Source organism: Myotis yumanensis, unplaced genomic scaffold, assembly GCF_028538775.1.
Source record: "Myotis yumanensis isolate MYYU_CA2020_CCGP unplaced genomic scaffold, mMyoYum1.0.hap1 SCAF_10, whole genome shotgun sequence".
NCBI lineage: Eukaryota > Metazoa > Chordata > Mammalia > Chiroptera > Vespertilionidae > Myotis > Myotis yumanensis.
The window spans coordinates 4,958,961-4,978,233 of record NW_027223761.1 but is presented as its reverse complement, the minus strand read 5'-3'; the positions used below and the strand labels follow the sequence as shown (position 1 = coordinate 4,978,233).

At 42.2% G+C, this 19,273-nt stretch overlaps 1 protein-coding gene across 1 annotated transcript; it reads left to right on the top strand.

Annotated features, from left to right (window-relative positions):
- The first annotated feature begins 440 nt into the window (after positions 1–440).
- MAJIN (membrane anchored junction protein) lies at positions 441–18,930 on the top strand. Its single transcript, XM_070426429.1, has 10 exons — positions 441–541; positions 7,027–7,072; positions 9,247–9,322; positions 9,498–9,623; positions 10,555–10,586; positions 11,142–11,233; positions 12,971–13,034; positions 17,080–17,152; positions 18,207–18,324; positions 18,885–18,930. The coding sequence occupies exons 1-10, from the start codon at positions 441–443 to the stop codon at positions 18,928–18,930; spliced, it is 774 nt and encodes a 257-aa protein (XP_070282530.1).
- The last annotated feature ends 343 nt before the right edge of the window (positions 18,931–19,273 follow it).

The following is a 19,273-nucleotide window of genomic DNA, read 5'->3' as shown; positions in this document are numbered from 1 at the left end:
AGATGTTAGTTTTAGTCTCATGGAAGAGAAGTGCACAAAGTTGTAAGGTAAATGTGAAAACTTGTTCAGGACTTTTGACTTCAAGTATAGAGATCATCCCAAAACACCGTGTATCCTTCCCATGCAGCTTAGGATAATGGTCTAGGTTAATGGTCACCAACCTTTTGGACCTCGCAGACCACCGGTTGGTGACTGCTGCTCCAAAGGTTTCCTTAAACCAGCAGTCGCCAACCTTTTGGACTTCACGGACCACCAATGGTCCACAGACCACTGGTTGGGATTGCTGGTCTAGGTCATGAATATCAGAACTGAGTCTGGGACATAGGCAGTGGTGCTAAGTATTGAACATTTTACTCATAAAGAATGCTACAGATTGAGCAGGCTCTCTTTTTAATAATTCTCTAACATTTCTATTTTATTTAGGCTATTGTTTGGCAGCAATGAGTTTAAAACCCTTCACCTACCCGTTTCCAGAGACAAGATTTCTTCATTCAGGATCCAGTGTATATAAATTCAAAATCAGATATGGTGACAGCATCAGGTAAATTTAAAGCTAGGAGGGGGTAGCCTCTGTAAACCGGTTAGTGCATTTTCTCACAGATAATCCCTTCTTTGCCTTCACCCAGTCCAGGAGACTGGCTGAAGAAGCACGTTGTAGGTCTTTCCCAGGTATTTTATATTCCATATGTTACTACTCATGTAAATTCCTAAATTAGTGATGGCATACCTTTGGGGCAATGGTTCTCAAATTTTTATCTCAGGACCCATTTGCACTCTTAAAATTATTGAGTATCTCAAAGTTTTTGATTATATGGGTTATAACTGTCAAAACTTATATGAAAATTAAAACAAAATTAAGATAACATACGTACTACTTTGAAAATATATATCATTAACTTTTAAAAATTGATTTAGAGAGAGAGGAATTGAAGGAGAGAGAGAGAAAGAGGAACATTGATTTGTTGTTCTACATATTTATGCATTCATTGGTTGCTTTCTCTGTGTGCCCTTACTGGGGATTGAACCTGCAACCTTGGCATATGGGGACAATGCTCTAACCAAGTGGGGCCTTATATCCTTAAATGTTAACAAATAACATTTTATTTAAAATAACTATCTTTAAAAAAAAATGTGTTTTTTTTTTTATTGATTTCAGAGAGGAAGTGAGAGGGAGAGAGAGATAGAAACATCCTTGATGAGAGGGAATCATTGATTGGCTGCCTCCTGCACGCCCCCTACTGGAGATTGAGTCCGCAATCCCAGCATGTGCCCAGATCAGGAATTGAACAGTGATGCTCAAGCACTGAGCCATACCAGCCAGGCTAAAATAACTCTATCTTTTAAAAAATTAATGAGAGCCCTAGCCAGTTTGGCTCAGTGGATAGAGTGTCGGCCTGCGGACTGAAGGGTCCTAGGTTCGATTCCAGTCGAGGGCACATTCCTAGATTGCAGGCTCGGTCTAACGTACAGGAGGCAGACAATTAATGATTCCCTTTCATCATTGATGTTTCTGTCTCTCCCTCTCCCTTCCTCTCTGAAACCAATAAAAATATATTAAAAAAATTAATGAGAAGGTTGACATTGTTTACATTTCTGGGATTTGTTCCAGAATACAAGGATGGTTCAACATACAAAACCCATCACTATAATATGCCACATTAGGCTGCTCTCCCTCCCGAGAGTATACCCATGCCTTTCTTCCCTCTCAGGCTTGCATTTTCTAAACTCTGTAAGAGTCCCCACAAGACTTGCAACCAGGGAAGCAATAGGCAGTGGCAGCTCATCCCGGGCTAACCCCCCCCCCCCCCCTTTTTAAATACTCGTTATTTTTCCATTGATTTTTAGAGAGAGTGGAAGAGAGAGGCAAAGACAGAGAGAAACATCAATATGAGAGAAACATTGATTGGTTGCCTCTTGCACGTGCCCTGACCAGTACCTGGGCTGGGAAGGAGCCTGCAACCCAAGTATCTGCCCTTGACCGAAATCGAACCCAGGACCCTTTGGTCCATGAGCCAAACAGGCTAGAGCCCAGGCTAACCCCTTGAACCTGTCTCCAAGGCCCCCTTTTCTCTGACTTTCCAGTGAGCCAAAGCAGCCCTGCCTAGGCTCATTTTTTGTCTATAATACTTCTAGAGAGCCAAAGGAGCCCTGCCTAGCTCTCTCCTGTTGTTTCGTCTATCCTCTAACTTTCCAATGAGCCAAAGCAGCCCTGCCTAGCTCTTTCCTGTTGCTTCTTCTAATTCCTTCCTTGTTTCCCAGCTTTAAACATATTCTCAAATACATATATATATGTAAACATACACACACACACCCCACATTAATATAATGAAGGAGGGAAAACCATATGATCATCTCAATTGATGCAGAAAAAGCATTTGACCAAATTCAGCACCTTTTCGTGATAAAAACAATAAACTAGGGATAGAGGTGAACTTCTTGAACATGCATGATAAAGGCCATATATGAAAAACTCACATCTAACATCATAGTCAAATACTCTTCATACTTAAAGATTTTCCCTTAAGATCAGAAATAAGTCAAGGATGCCCACTTTCACCACTTTTACTCAATATAGTACTAAAGTTCTAGTTAGAGCAATTAGTCAAAAATATAAAATGCATGCAAATTGGAAAGGAAGGAGTGAAACTCTCTCCATTTGCAGACAATATGATCTTATATGTAGAAAACCCTGAAGAATCCACATAAAAAACTTAACAGCTAATCAATGAATTCAGCAAAGTTGCAGGATACAAAACCATGAAAAATCAGTTTTATTTGTATACACTAGCAACAGACAATCTGAAAAGAAAATTAAGAAAATTATCCCATTTACAATAGCATTCAAAAAGAAAAATATAATTAGCAATAAATTTAACCAAGGAGTTGTAAGACTTGAACACTAAAAGCTACAAAAAAACAACAACACCTGAAATAAATTGGAAACCCAAATAAATAAAATCTTGTGTTCATGGATTAGACTTAATATATAGTTAAGATGACAACAGTACTCAAAGCAATCTACAGATTCAGTGAAATCCTTATCAAAATCTCAATGGCTTTTTTTTTAAGAAATGGAAAGCCCATTCTAAAATTCATATGGAATTTCAAGGGACCTCAAATAGGCCAAAACAATCTTGAAAAATAGTAAAGTTGGAGGACTCACACTTCCCAATTTATTTATTTATTTAAAAACATTTTTTTATTGCCGAAACCGGTTTGGCTCAGTGGATAGAGCGTCGGCCTGCAGACTGAAAGGTCCCAGGTTCGATTCCGGTCAAGGGCATGTACTTGGGTTGCGGGCACATCCCCGGTGGGAGATGTGCAGGAGGCAGCTGATCGATGTTTCTCTCTCATCGATGTTTCTAACTCTCTATCTCTCTCCTTTCCTCTCTGTAAAAAATCAATAAAATATATTTTTAAAAATATATTTTTTATTGATTTCAGAGAGGAAGGGAGAGGGAGAGAGAGATAGAAACATCAATGATGAGGGAGAATCATTGTTCGGCTGCCTCCTGCACGCCCCCTGCTGGGGATCGAGCGTGCAACCCAGGCGTGTGCCCTTGCCTGGAATTGAACCCAGGACCCTTCAGTTCACAGGCTGACTCTATCCACTGAGCCAAACCAGCTAGGGCACACCTCCCAATTTAAAAACTTACTATACAGCTACAAGTAATAATAAAAAAAAAAATGTGGCACTGACATAGGGACAGATATCCAGACAACAGAATAGAATTGAGAGCCAAGAAATAAACCCTTACATCAATGGTGAAGTTATTTTCTAATAGAAAGCCAGGACCATTCGAAGGGGGAAGAATAGTTTCTTTAACAAATTGTCTGAGAAGGCTTGATGTCCACATGCAGAAGAATGAACTTAGACCCTTATTTTATCCAAAATATAAAAGTTAACTAAAAATGGATCAAATACCTAAATTTAAGAGGTAAAACTATAAAATGCTTAGATGAAAAAATAAGAGCAAATCAATATGATTTTAGATTTGACAATGGTTTATTAAATACAACACCTAGGCAACAAAGTAAATTAGATAAATGAGACTTACTAAATTTTAAAAAATTTTGCACCGAAAAACATCAACAGAGTGAAAAGGCAACCCACAGATGGGAGAAAATATTTGCAAATTATATATCCAGGCCCTGGTCAGTGTGGCTCAGTTGGAGCATCTCCCCATGCACTGGAAGGTCACGGGTTCAATTCCTGGTCAGGGCACATAGCTAGGTTGCTGGTTTGATCTGTTGGGACACATACAGGAGGCAACTAATCGACGAATCTTTTTCACATCCGTGTTTCTCTCTTTCTCACTTCCTCCCTCTCTAAAATCTAAAGAATAAATAAAATCCTGTGTCCAGAATATATAAAGAACTACTGCCCACAACAGATAGGTGAACAGTCCAATTAAAAAGGGAACAAAGAACTTTGAATAGATATTTCTCCAAAGAAGATATACAAGTGACCCATAAGCACATGAAAAGATTTCTGTTATCATTACTCTCGAGGGAAATGCAAATTAAAACCAGACTTAAATACCACTTCACACTGACTTAGAATGGCTATAATTTTTTAAAAGTATGTTTTTATTGCCCTGGCTGGTTTGGCTCAGTGGATAGAGCCTTGGCCTGCAGACTGAAGGGTTCTGGGTTCTATTCCAGTGAAGGGAACATTCCTGAGTTGTGGGCTCAATCCCCAATAGGGGGCGTGCAGGAGGCAGCCAATCCACTGATTCTCATCACACTGATTCTCATCATTGATGTTTCTATCTCTCCCCTCTTCCTCTCCGAGATCAATAAAAAAATATATATATTTTTAAAATTACATTTTTATTGATTTTAGAGTGAGAAGAAGGGAAAAGAAGAGATAAATCAATGCGGTTACCTTTCAGTACATGGGATGGCTTGGTGTTCAACAAAGTGAGCCACATCAGCCAGGGTTATAATTTAAAAATTTAAAAAAGGAAAATTACAATTGTTGCCAAGGATGTGGAGAAATTGGAATCCTCCTATATTGCTGGTGGAAATAAAATGGTGTAGCCATTTTGGAAAACAATTTGGCATATAGCCCAGCTTGCCGGCCAGCCGGCATGGCTTGGTAGTTGAGCATCGACCTATGAACCAGAAGGTCATGATTTGATTTCCGGTCAGGGCACATGCCCAGGTTGCGGGTTGGATCCCCAGTGTGGGACAGGATAGCTCAGTTGGTTAGAGCGTTGTCCTGATATGCCAAGGTTGTGGATTTGATCTCAGGTCAGGGCACATATAAAAAGCAAGAAATAAATGGACTTTTTAAACTGTTACATTAAAATTCATTGGTCATTCTTTTTCTTTGAATGAGTCTTTTACCTAGAATGATTTGTAAAATAATGTGTTTCATTGGTCATTTGGAAAGGTTCACTGACTTATGCAGATCATCCAAACGTCAACACATTTCATTATACAGGCATACCTCGGAGATACTGCGATTTGTGTCCAGATCACTGCAATAAAGTGAGCCATGATATTTTTGCAGGTAGAGTTTTGCCTTGAATTTTCAAAAAAGGCAACATCTGTAAAGCACAATAAAACAAAGCATAGTGAAACAAGATGTGCCTCTATAATATCAAAACTATATTTGCCCGGCTGGCATGGCTCAGTGGTTGAGCATCGACCCATGAACCAGGAGGTCACAGTTCCATTCCTGGTCAGGGGACATGCCCAGGTTGTGGACTCTATCCCCATTGTGGGCAGGAGGCAGCCAATCAATGATTGTCTCTCATCATTGATGTTTCTATCTCTCCCTCTCACTTCCTCTCTAAAATCATTAAAAATATATTTTAAAAAGTCATATTTAATATTACTACCAGTCTCATCAGAAAAATGTTTAAAGTACTTGGAGCCTGCCAACCTCAGAGTGGTGGACAGAAGTTTTCCAAAGTGCAAATTTTTGCTTCAAATCCCAAAATTTATCATTGACAACAAGTACTATCAGTTGTCATTTGACCACAAATATTTGAGTTTATAAGCTCACTGTTCTTTTTTGAGAAAATGTCATATTATCAAGTCTGCATAACAGCCATAGTTTGTGTCAACTGATCATTCGAATAAAATACTGTTCCATGAAAAGAGCAGCTAGTTCAGTTTTCAGCTTAATTGCACAAGTGCTTTTACTTCAGACAGCTCTGATATTTCTGTAGGCAGAAGTGCTTTATGCATGCTTCCCACTTTATCACATAATATTAAAAAGACATGTGATCAAGGGTTGAGATTTTAACAAATTATTACATTTTCATTGCTTTCTCAAGGATATTAAACTAGATTTTTTAAAAAAATATATTTTATTGATTTTTTACAGAGAGGAAGGGAGAGAGGTAGAGAGTTAGAAACATCGATCAGCTGCCTCCTGCACATCCCCCACTGGGGATGTGCCCACAACCCAGGTACATGCCCTTGACCGGAATCGAACCTGGGACCCTTGAGTCCGCAGGCCGACACTCTATCCACTGAGCCAAACCGGTTTCAGCTAAACTAGATTTTTTTTTTTTCTGTGTGGCAATAATGATTATTACAGCTGCTAGTATGGTTAAGTGCAACTGGCTTGATTTATGCTAAGACACCAGCAATTTTGCTCACCGTTGTTTTTGCACTAAAGATTACAAATGTTAGCACAGTGAAAAAGGCATGTAAATTTTAATATTATGAAAATGATGTTTGCCTTTGGAGACCCCTTGAAAGGGTCTTGAGAACCCCTGGGGGTCATCTGCCTACACATGAATACAAATGGCCTAACAGATTAGTAACTTTCACAGTGAGAATTTCAGGTCTTGGCAAGTTAGTGGAGAAGATATTTTGGTATATAGCCTTGTACTAATTCTCAGACCACACCTCCTAGATGATCACTTCCTCTCATGAGCACTGGGTCAGCACACACAATTGTTATTTAGTCATGTTTCTTTAGCTCAGTGGAAGTGTCATTTTTGCTTTACTGTCTATTGTCTCCAGAACTTTCCCTGGCTTACCTCTTGTTTTCTTACTTTCTAGAGGGGAAGATATAGAAAATAAGGAAGTCATCGTCCAGGAGCTGGAGGTAGGGAAAGAAGCTGACAACTTCTGGGAAAGTTCTTCCTTAAGCCGACAATGTGTCCATGTCCAAATTTTAATTATTTCTCACCAACTGAGTCACAACCTCCACTTGATTACTTGGCTTCTCCCTGCCACATTTCCTCTGCAAAGAAATTTTACTGTTTTTTCCTGGGTAATTAAAGCCTGTATCCTTTCTCAGTTTTCCTACTTGAAGTGTCAGCACTTTTGAGGCTGAGAGTTTTGTTTGAACCAGAGTTCCCAGCCATGGGCAGCTCTCTTTTGTGGCAGCTGGCATAGAGAAAGCTTCCGGAGAAATGGAAGGACCGCCGCCTTCCAGGGCTCTGGGAAACCTCACCATCCCAACCACTGCCTGGTACTTGACGTCCAGGAAGCTCAATTGTAAATACAGAGACAAGGCTGCTGTGTCTTCATTTTAATTGGAAACATTTTCCATTGCTTTATTCCCACTTCAATTTCATTCCTTTCCTACCCAGCTCCTTTAGCTTTAGGTTTTCCCACAGGAAGACTAAGCAGGTGGACATTGTTATAAATTGGTAAAAGCACTGGGCAAGAGGTTAGAGTTCTGGGAACTGGTTCTGGATTCCAGTCCTGGCTGAGCCACTAATTAGCTGTGTGACCCTCAGCAAATCATTTATCTCTCTGTCTTGATTGCCTCATTGATAAACTAAGAATTTTAAAGTAATTTATTTTCTTCTAACTTCCCAACTCAGTGATTTATGACTATTGTGGTTTATGAAGACAAATGTGCCACATTTCAAAGAATTCAAATATAATTAAATACACAAACACAATACTCAATGAAATAAAAAATTTGAGTCATAGCCTTAAAGATACTTGTGGCTCTTTGGCTGAGTGTTGGAAGTTACATTAGGATCTTGCAGGACCTCAGAGACATTGTTATAAATAGCAATATAGGACGATGGCAGTTTTTTGCTTATTTTAATTGTGAGTAGAGCAGAATTTATTTCACTTTGCTTCAGTTAACAGGGCAGAGAAGAGCTCAAGGAAGCATAGTAAAGTGGAGAGAGCATAGACTTTAGAGCCAGTCAAACCTGGATTTGAATTCCAGTTCTGCCTCACAGCCTGATTTTGGGCAAGTGACCTACCTTCTCTGAATCTGTTTCCTTACCTGTCAGTGAGGTTGATAATGCTTATTTTCAAGATTTTTGCAAGGATTAGAAATAGATATGTGCAATGCCTGTCACATAGTAGCTCAATAAACGGTAGCTAGAGAACATTTATGTCTATTTATAATCATACTAGAGGCCCGGTGCATGAATTGTGTACAGGTGGGGTCCCTCTGGGTAGCCTGCAGGGATCAGGCTGAAACCAGCAGTCCAACGCCGCCTGCAGCTCCTACCTGCTGCTCCCGCTCATCCTGGCTCCACTGTGCCTGCCGTGGGCTCGCACCCAAGCAGTCCTGATCGGGAGAGGCTTGCGCTGCCACAGCAGTACTCGCCAGCCATGAGCCCTGCATCTGGCGCCCTCCCAAAGGGAGTGGCCTGTAGGATCGGTCTGAAACTGGCTCTCCGACATCCCCTGAGGGGTCCCAGATTGCAAGAGGGCACAGGCCAGGCTGAGGGACCCACCAGTGCACGATTGGGCCAGGGAGGGGCTGCGGGAGGGCTCCAGGATGTGTCTGGCCCATCTCACTCAGTCCTGATCAGCTGGACCCCAGCAGCAAGCTAACGTACTGGTTGGAGCATCTACCCCCTGGTGGTCAGTGCACATCATAGCCAGCGGTTGAGTGGCCTTAGCATATCATTAGCATATTATGCTTTGATTGGTTGTTCAGTTGTTCTGCTGTTTGGTCTATTTGCATACTACCCTTTTATTATATAGGATTAGAGTTTTCAAAGTACTTTTTATGTGTTCTCTTTTGCTCTCACTTGTTTTGAGGCAGATGTTATCATTCTCTTTCATTCATTTAGGAAATATTTATTGATAGGCAGGATAGCCTAATTGTTAAGAGTGTAAGCTCTGGAACCCCACTGCCTGAATTCATATCTTGGCTTCACCATTACTAGTTATGTAACCTTGTTATTCAGAAAGTCATTTTACCTCTTTTTGTCTGTTTCCTCATCTATAAAATGGGGATAATAGAAGTGTCTCAGAGTTTTTGAGTATTAAATTAATTAAAAGCATATCATTTTTCAGGATTCTATTCGTGTGGTCCTAGGAAATTTGGACAGTCTGCAGCCATTTGCTACGGAACACTTTGTTGTATTTCCCTGTATCCTTTCATTTCTGGATGGGAATGAGCTACAATTCACATTGTAGATTCAAATTGAAGCAATAAACCCATAGACAATTTAGAAGGTAGGTCACAGAAAGGAGAAAAAGTCATCCCTAAAATAGTACTCAGGGATTCGTATTGACTTTCCTCATTCCTTAGCACCATTTCCCAGATAAAAGCAAATGGGAGAGAGTGTCCCACTTGAAATTCAAACATGGCGAAATCGTGTTGATCCCCTATCCATTTGTTTTGACACTGTACGTAGAGCTGAAATGGTTTAATGAAAACCTGTCAACTGGTAAGTAGAATGATGGCAGTGTGGGTGGTGGAGAAGAAAAAGGGGAAGGTTGAACTTGCATGGTTAGTAGTGTAAGCTGAAATGGCAAAATGGTCAGTCAGATTGGGCCCCAATACATACCACCCAGTGTAGAAGTCAGGAGCATGTGCTCCCACCCAGACTGCCTAGTTCAAATCCTGGTGGCCTTGCCACTTAATCTGAGTGACCTTCGACAAATTTCCTTTTTTTAAAAAATAAATCCTCACCCAAGGATATGTTTTTTAAAATTAATTTTTAGATAAATTTCTTAATCTTTCTGTGCCTCCTTTGTGAAATGGAGGATAATAATAACAGTACCTATCTCAGTGAGTTGTTAAAACCATAAAATATGTAAATATTGGAGGTTGGAAAGTGAGTACACAGTCTGACAGTAATCACCCAGTGAAGGAACCTATTGTATGAATACTTTATTCCATTTTAGAGGTTTCAGTAACTTTCAACTTAGTAGTATCTTAAAGTAGTATCTCCTAATTTTTAATCTGAGTCATCACTATTTTTACTTATAATGGGACAAGTAGACACCTGCAAGTTTGATTTGGAAAAGCATACAAAGGCCTTGCCTCAAAATATCTCCCCAATTAATTTGTCACTGGTGCCTGAAGTTCCACCTTTTGTTTCAGAGTCGGGGCCCCTTTTTAAGTGGCATATTGTTAGAATATAGTGTGACTCAAACTCTGAATTTTCAGCTTATAAATTATAATAGTTCTAAAATAGGGGAGGAAGAGATTTTTGAAGACTATATTTCTTGGATAGGTGGTACCAGGCAGAAGGGGAAAGAGAATACACGGAGGTTTGGTCTAGGCTAGGACCAGTTCTGAGAAGCAGATGGTAGCCAGAAATCCAGGTGAATCAGTGTCTTGACCCATTATAACATTTAAATTTCCTGTTACAGGGAAACCAATAGATGACAGTCCCCTTGGATTGGTAAGTTTGTCTTTTGTATAGAAAGTGAAAATTGCCTTTATTGTTTCATGTTGTTGAAAATCCAAAAAAATCCTGCTCTAGTCCAGCCGGTGTGGCTCAGTGGTTGAGCATCAACCTGTGAACCAGAGATCATGGTTCCATTCCTGGTCACATGCCTGGGAAGTGGGCTTCGTCCCCAGTGGGGGGCATGCAGGAGGCAGCCGATCAATGATGTTCTCATCATTGATGTTTCTTTCTCTCTCTCCCTTTCCCTTTTTCTCTGAAATCAATAAAAATATATTTTTTGAATTGGTTCTTGGGGGGAAAAAAAAATCCTGCTCTGGTCTCTTCCTGTTTTCCCTTGTTGCTGCCCAGGTCCAATCAGAATTGGATACGTGAGGTCATCTTTTCCCCTGTGGCTAACTTTCTAAGATTGTCCCTAACAGAATGTCTACCCTTACTTGCAAAGTTGACAAAGTTGCCTTTGGCAACTTAAAGATGAGTTCATTGTGCCCTCATGAACTGTGAGCAACTCTGAAATAGGAGGAATCACAGGCCTCTGGTTCCTCTCTGAAGGTCCCTGCTGAGAGGAAGGCGGCAAGAGCCATGAAGAAGAAACGAAAGCGCATGGAATTGTCTGTCTCTCCCAGCAGACCAGGGCTGGACAGGTCAGTGGTGATGGGAGAGAGTCAAAATCCTGCATCCTGGTTAGGTCAGCTGTTGCTGTTGATTGTTCTTGACCTTACGCGAGTCACTCTCTCTCTCAAGGCTTCATTGGTATCTGCCTGTTCCAGTGGGTGGACTAAGGCAGCAGATGCCAACTGGTGGTCCGTGAGGTCCGAAAGGTTGGCAACCTCTGGACTAAGGAAAGGAAGCAAGTTAATATTTGCAGTGTAATTTGAACACAACCCCTTCCTCAGCAAAGTAGGATTCTTCTGTTCATTAAGACCAAGGCTGAGAAGAAATGCAATCAGATCTATACAGTTGTGTCCAATACATATTCAAGGAGAACTTACTACCAGAAAACACAGTAAGAAGGCACAAGACTTAAAAAGTCCCAGGATATTATACAAGAACATAGAACAAACAAAATGTAATTCTATTTTACCTAGTCAGCAGTAAGCTTTTAGAAATCTACCTTAAAAGATAGTTCAGCCCTAGCTGGTTTGGCTCAGTGGATAGCATAATGGCCTACAGACTGAAAGGTCCTGGGTTCAATTCCAGTCAAGGGCACATGCCTGGGTTGCAGGTTCAATCCCCAGTGTGGGGGCGCAGGGGGCAGCCAATCAATGAATTTCTCGCATCATTGATGTTTCTCTCTCTCTCCTCCCTCTCTGAAATCAATAAAAATACATTTTTTAAAAAGGATAGTCCAGTCTAGCCCGGCCAGCGTGGCTCAGTGGTTGAGTGTCAATCCATGAACTAGGAGGTCACAGTTTGATTCCTGGTCAGGGCACATGCCCACGTAGTGGGCTCAATCGCCAGTAGGGGGCATGCGGGGGACAACCGATCAGTGATTCTCATCATTGATGTTTCTATCTGTTCCACTCCCTTCCTCTCTGAAATCAATAAAAATACATTTTTAAAAAACAGATTTTCAGAAAATTTCTATTAAAAAAAAGATAGTCCAGTCTAAAATATAAATGTCTATCAGAGGGTACCAGTTGTTGGGTGAGGTGCTGCGATATGTGATATTAGGTGGAATATTGAGCACATTGCTAACATGTTGAAGTTGCTATTGAGGAGGCTACTTATTTTCTTTTTTTGATTCTCTGTCGGACAAAATGAGTCAGTAAAACAATTCAGTCCTTCTTATTGGCACCCAGAGAAAGCTGCTGGAATAATCTTAGGTGTGGTTTGCTCCGCAGCACGAAGTGCTTTCAACCCAGGTTCACAGAGAGCAGCAGCTTTTTTCCTGGGACGGTGGGGGCCCCAAGACATACAGGAACAGTGAAGGTAGACCACAAGGGAGCTGACTTCTACACCCTCCTAGTGCACACGGCGGAGAAGAGTGGGAAACTCCTTTCCCAGCCAGGTGGAATGTGAGGGGACTTGGAGGTGTGAGGCTTTGTGTCTATCCATTTGACTGAATTTTCTGTGGAACTGAAGCTTCATATCTTCCCTTTCTCTGGGTTTTGATGCACGATCAGGTATTTCAAAGTCTGATACCTGCTGTCAGTCCATTTACCTTTTCTCAACCACTAGATCCCTACATGTCTCAAATTGGGATTCTACTGTGAGTTAAAGCAGCACCCAAAGAGAAGTTGGCCACACAATTTATTCTGCAGGCCAAGAGTGGTATAAAAATAGCCAACCTGCTGAAATATTCATTTGAGCCACGTTTGCTTGAATGTGGTGATGTTGCTGCTGCCAGTAACATTTCCTGGGCTTTTTCCCCACCTCAGGGCCAAGATGAGGACTTCTAGCCAAGGTCCCAGCAAAAAGAAGTTCCTCATGGAAACCAGCAAGGTAAGCACTACAATGGAGGCTTCCAAGCTCTTGACTGTTCCTGCTATGTTACAATCAAGTCAGGATTCCTGTTACCAGCACATCTCGGTCCTTAATACAGACTGAGTTGACCGAACTCATTCTCAGGTTTCACCATCTGCGGAGCAACATTCAACCATTCTGTCCTTGCCACAGCCTGTCTCAAAAGTGGCTGCATAACACTGTACACATCAGTGAATCCTTCTCTTCTCAACTTAAAAAGCTGCTTCTTATACTTACAGCTGAAATAAGAAAAGAGGTCCGTTGAACTTTTGCCTTCTACATTGGGGCCTGAGTCTAGGAACATCTAGTTTTTACAGACAAGCTAGGCATCAGCACAGGACACTAGTAAGAGAAAACTTAATTAGAGCAGTGATGGGTTGGCCCCAATAGTATTTCATTTCATTTGTGAGGTCTGTTCGCCACTTAGGTATTCATAATTCTGCTATGCCTCCATTTCAGGGCTTTTCTGTAGTAGTCTCTAAAATAGTACCCTTTTTCTTTTCCTTTTCTTTCAAAATAGCTGTTATTTAATGGCTTTTTCTTCTCTCTCTCCAAAGTAGCTCTTACCTTAAATATCCAAACACTCTTAACTCATCGCCCTTACCTTCCCAGGACTCCATGATATGATCAGTTAATCAGCAAACATTTATGCATCCATTCAGCAAACTTAGTTAGTCTACTGTGTGCCAGGTGCTAAGGATATCACAGTCTCCCCTAAAAATGCCAACAGTGTAAGCTAGGCAGACCATTACTGATAGATACGCTATGTGCAGGAATAAAGGCACCACAAAGGATAACCTCACCCAGATTAGGTGGATGTGAAGGAGGTTCCTAGAGTAGCTCAAAGAACTAAGGCCAAGAGGAGAGAGTACAGTGCATTTGGAGATTCCAAGCCAGTGCCCCTGGAGCTTGGAGCAAGTGTGGTGCTGGGAGGTGTTACTGGAGAGTCAGCACTGGCTGGATCATGAAAGGCCTTAAGGCTGCCTTCAAGATGACAGGAATTCCCTAAAGCATTTTTAAGTAGAAAAGTAAAATGATTTTCATTCCTAAATGATTCTCTCTCTCCTGTTTGCAAGGCTTTGTGTGAGATGTGGGGGCGCACCAAAACATGTAGGAGTTTATCATATAGTTGGAGGACTCAGACCTCTACCTGGGTGGGCAGGTGTGGGCTACAGGGCCTCCTTGTGCCATGCCAACTGGTCCCGCAGTGTTTTAGGTAGATGGTTGCCCTCTTCTCTCCTCCCATCCTTTAGAGAGGGAAAAAGTACTGAAAAAGTACAATAGGAGTACATGAAGCTTTGGTGAACAAAGATGCTTTATACAACCAAGATAATTACTGTTTAAGGAACATTCCCTTCACCGTCTCCCTTCTACCTTCCTATTCTTAGTTTGACAGATCATCTCCTTCAAGAACAGTACTCACAGTTTCTTATTCAACATAATTACCGTTTCAACCTGATACTGAGTTTAGAAAAAAACTGAGCAAGAAAGAAACCCAAAAGGAACATGTTTATTGACTTTGACTCAAAGCCCAAAGACAGTCTCCATTGTAGACCCTGTTCCCAGAGAGAGGATTTCTCCTAAATTAAAGTGATCACAGTGACTCTCAGTGTAAGTCACTTGAGCTGTAAAAAATTGAATTTGCTCTATGGTCCAATGCTTAATATTTTCTCTCCCCTTTGGGGGAAGTTAGGGTGTAAGATCACAGTGTGGATTATACACGTCTGAACACATTGAGAGCCTATGTGGGGAAAGCTTAAAAGAATACAACACATCTGAATAAGGTCTTTGTTCCATAAAAGGTGTTTTGGGGAGAAGGGCAGACTCATTCATTCCTTTTGTTACCCCAGTTCCAAGACTTAGAAATCCAGAGGTTGGAAGGATAAGAAATGGGGGAGAGCCCAGACAGTGTGGCTCAGTGGTTGAGCGTCGACCTATGAACCAGGAGGTCACGGTTCAAGTCCCAATCAGGGCACATGCCCAGGTTGTGGGCTCGATCCCCAGTGTGGGGCATGCAGGAGGCAGCTGATCCATGATTCTCTCTCATCATTGATGTTTCTATCTCCCTCTCCCTTTTTTGAAATCAATAAAAAAAATTTTTAATTAAAAAAAAATAAATGGGGGAGAACAGAAGTATGGTCCAGAGGTAAAACACATTGCCGTGAGTGTTGGTTGTTTTGTTTTGTTTTTGCCATCTCTGCTTGAATTGCACTTCTAAGCAGATCTGGCCCTGAACATACGGAAGCAACCTTGTGTTTGGTTTTCAGAGTATTGTGTCCCATTGGATGTCCCAGATGATACCCTCAGTCTTATTTTGGCCCATAATGTTTTTCCCTCTCTTGACATTTGCCTAAGAAGACCTCTCTCAAGATTTCAAGAGAACAGAAAAGCACAATTATCTTGTGAGGGGAAGTTCCCCTGGTTCAGAAGTAGGCTTTACCTCTGCCCTAGGGCCTTTGCCCTTCTGGTTCCCACTACCAACCTTACTAGATGCTTTCATTAGGGTCAGTGCATCAGGATTCAAGCCCCAAACCACAGTTTCATTAAAATTGTAAGAATCATCTGTTCAAGCTAAAAATCAGAGCTGGGCCCTCTGAATTCCATATCAACCCTGTCTAGAAGAGGTAAGAGATGTCTTTTTCCTTCCCAGACTTTCATTTTTATAGGAATACTAGAGGCCCAGTGCATGAATTCATGCATGGTGGGGTCTCTTGGCCTGGCCAGCAATAGAGGCCTATGGTGGCTGGTGGCAGGGGGCACAGGAGGTTGGCTGTGGGAGTGCACTGACCACCAGTGGGCAGCTCCTGCATTGAGCGTCTGTCCCCTGGTGGTCAGTGCAACTCATAGCGGCTGGTCAACTGGTCATTGGGTCCTAAGGGTCACTTAGGCTTTTATATATATAGATGACTTAAGTAGCTGTCTATGTAGCCTGGAATTTGATGGTTTGTGGAAAAGCTTATATCAGAAATATCAGCTTATGCTTAGGATGGGGGCTGTATTCTAACTTCCCTAGTCGCTTGCCATGCTTCTGCCTCCCAGACCTACTTGGATAGCATGCAGCCCTTGCTGTAGAGTTCTTCACCAGCACTGTTTGGTAGTCAAGTTCCATAAAAGGTGTTTGGGGGAAAATGGGAAGGAAGGGCAAACCCATTCATTCCCTTTGTTACCCCTGGTGAGGGGAGTGGTCAGTTGGTAGAGATTCCCAAAGAGAACATGATCCAAGTTTCTGGCGCTCAGGTTGTCTACTGGAAATGTGGGTTTGGAACTAGGTTGTAGGATGTCAAAAGGAAGGTCTATAAAGGGAAAGCACAAGGAGAAATCATGAGATTGTGCTGTAGTGTGCTGATTGCTTATGCTGTGGTTATGTTTCCCCTGCCCAGCTCTAGCCATGCTGATCATATTTACCAGTACTCAATAATGGCACTGTGCCTTTGTATATCACATCCATTCTGGAACGGCCTGCTCTCTCTGACCACCTCCTAACCCCCATTTACCCCCATTATGACAAAATCCCACTCATCCATCAAGGCTCCATTCAAGTAGCACTTCCCTGTGAGGTCTTCCTTGACTAGCTGCCACCTGCTCTATTCATGTCCTCCTCATCAACCACAGCACTCCATGTAGACTCATAGGGTAGTCTTATCACACCGCCTTATAAGACTTAGTCTATGTGTCAGTTTACCACATAGATTACACTTTTCTCCACAGTAAAGTTAAGGTCCTCCAGATTTCTGAAACCTTGGTATTCTGCCATTATTAATAGTTGGCACTCAGTAATACAGAATAATAAATTAAACCCAGCTCGGTTTATTCTCAGCTCTTAAATCTTGTTATTTTAGAAGGACAGTAGTTAGGAAGCTGAAATGGGGAAAGGACATCATACCGAAGGAAATATAGAACCTGCCTGAGCAGTCAGAAGCCAGGCCCCCAGCACTGATGTGAAATCAGTCCACCAACAAATAGCATTCAGACCCCAAGCTGTATAAGAGTAAAGTTTAAAACTTTTTTTGGTCCTTTTTATCAGAACATGGAAAGAAACACCCAGCAGAAATGTCAGGAGACTCCAGCATTTGATGGCACTGATGTCCAGGAACAGGGTAGGTTCTGGGAAGTGCATTTATTCTCCTTTAATACTCGTCCTATCCCCTTTAGTTTTCTGATGAGCAGAGCAGCACAGAGCTCTGAGTTTGGGCACGCTCGGTGGGGGTGTGTCTTGCTTCCATGGAGGTGCCTGTTGGCCACCCTCCAGTCTAGGGGCTTGCCCTTGAGTAACAGAAGCCACCCCTCACCCAGCTCCCTAGAGAAGCGAAGGGAGGCAATGCATGTCTTCCCCTGCTTTTGGTAGTGAAACTGATGCTCCCAGTGTTTCACATTTCCATGCGGGGTGATAAGTTTTACAAAAAAGTTGGAAAGGATGTATGACTTCTTTGTCTTACTGGAGAACGACCTCTGGGAAGCTGTCGCTTCTCTTCCCTTCGGGGCATTAGTGTTAATATTTTTTTAATTATATTTTATTGATCATGCTGATCATGCTGATCATATTTACAGAGAGGAAGGGAGAGGATTAGAGAGTTAGAAACATCGATCAGTTGCCTCCTGCACACTCCCTACTGGGTATGTGCCCGCAACCAAGGTACATGCCCTTGACCGGGATCGAACCTGGGACCCTTGAGTCCGCAGGCTGATGCTCTATCCACTGAGCCAAACCGGTTAGGGCTAGTGTTAATATTGAAGGTGCAGCGGATGCTCAGCAAGGCTGGGGATGCATGTTGACATGTTTCCCTTCTAACTCGCTGGTCTTGGCCCAGCATGGGGACTCGGTATGGGCTGCAGTTATCACAGATACAGGAATGTAAGCAAGCGAGTTCTTCAGCAAGTTGTCATTCCATGTGAAGACACCAGCCATGGTAGGTGGCTGCGACTTAAGTAGTATAAAAGTCTCAGAGGCCTGACTTTGAAAATAACTCCAAGGTCAGAATAGCATCTTACTGGGCTGAGATGAACTTGGGAAAGTCAACAAATAATTCACCTGGCTTTAAGAAATCCTGGTGTGAGGCTGCCCTTGGCTCATGCTGAGGGCGTCCTGCCTTCTGCTCATATGAAAGTAGCCTCCGGACTAACACTTTCCCTGCCTGAGTGTTTTCCTTGCAGGTTCTAGGTGGAAGGACAACCTAGCGGGGGAGATGACCCCACCAGTGCAGCAAAGCAATCCGCCTCCACCTGCAGGACCCACAGACCTGGGGACCAGTGGCTTCTTTGGGTTTTTGAGGTAAGACAGACTTCTCTGCTGCCATCAAACTGAGACCCAGGGTGAAGTAGCTCCAGAGTCTGTCTCATTGGGTCTCTCGGGGAAAATAGAGTAGGAAATACAGCAGATTACCTGTAGAATCTGTTTGTCCAAGGCCACTAATTGTGAATTTAATACAAACGGCATCCTGTTCATGTTTACACACCCCACCTGATGTGCCTGCATTGGGCCTGGTTCCATAAATCCTGCTTCTCATTGTACTTGGCTCTTTTAGATGATTTGGTTACCAAAACGCTTCCATTCTCCCCTTTGAATCTAGGCTATGTCTTCGGAGTCCTTTTGGCAGAGGAGTTAGCAAATCCCTTTGTCTATCTAGAGCTCAGCCATCCCACTGCAATTCTTTATTTCCCCTGCCTAAGTATAATCTAATTTGGGTACCTTTTCAAATGCTGTTCCAGACTTGAATTTTCACTCTGTGGTTCCCCAGAGCAAAAATGCCCTCGCTAAGGGAGCCCTGATGCGACCTGGGAGAAGAGAAGGGACCGTTGGAGTTTCAAGCTGTTCTGCTTTCTTCCTTGCAGCTCTCTCTTCCCGTTCCGGTATTTCTTCAGAAAGAGCAGCCAGTGAGCCTTCCAGTGCAGCCGTGGGAAGTGTCCTCTGCTTATGACACTCAAGGCATGGGGAATGAGGGCCCCAAACTCCCTGAGTCCTCTTGCTGGTTTGTCCTGTTTCGCCTCTTTCCAATAAAAGTTTTTTCAATTTAAAACTAAGAAAAGAATAGAACTTTCTAAAATGCTCTAGTCAGAATTGTATTGCTCTGAGGTTGAGTTTAGATCTTTCATCTTCAGCACTTAGGATCCTTATGGCAATAAATTATTTATGAACAGTTATTGACTGAGTTGAGTGAAGTAGAGTGTGAGAGAGAGCAAACTCTTTCCTCAAGATATAGAGAAGCAATTCCTGAAACCTC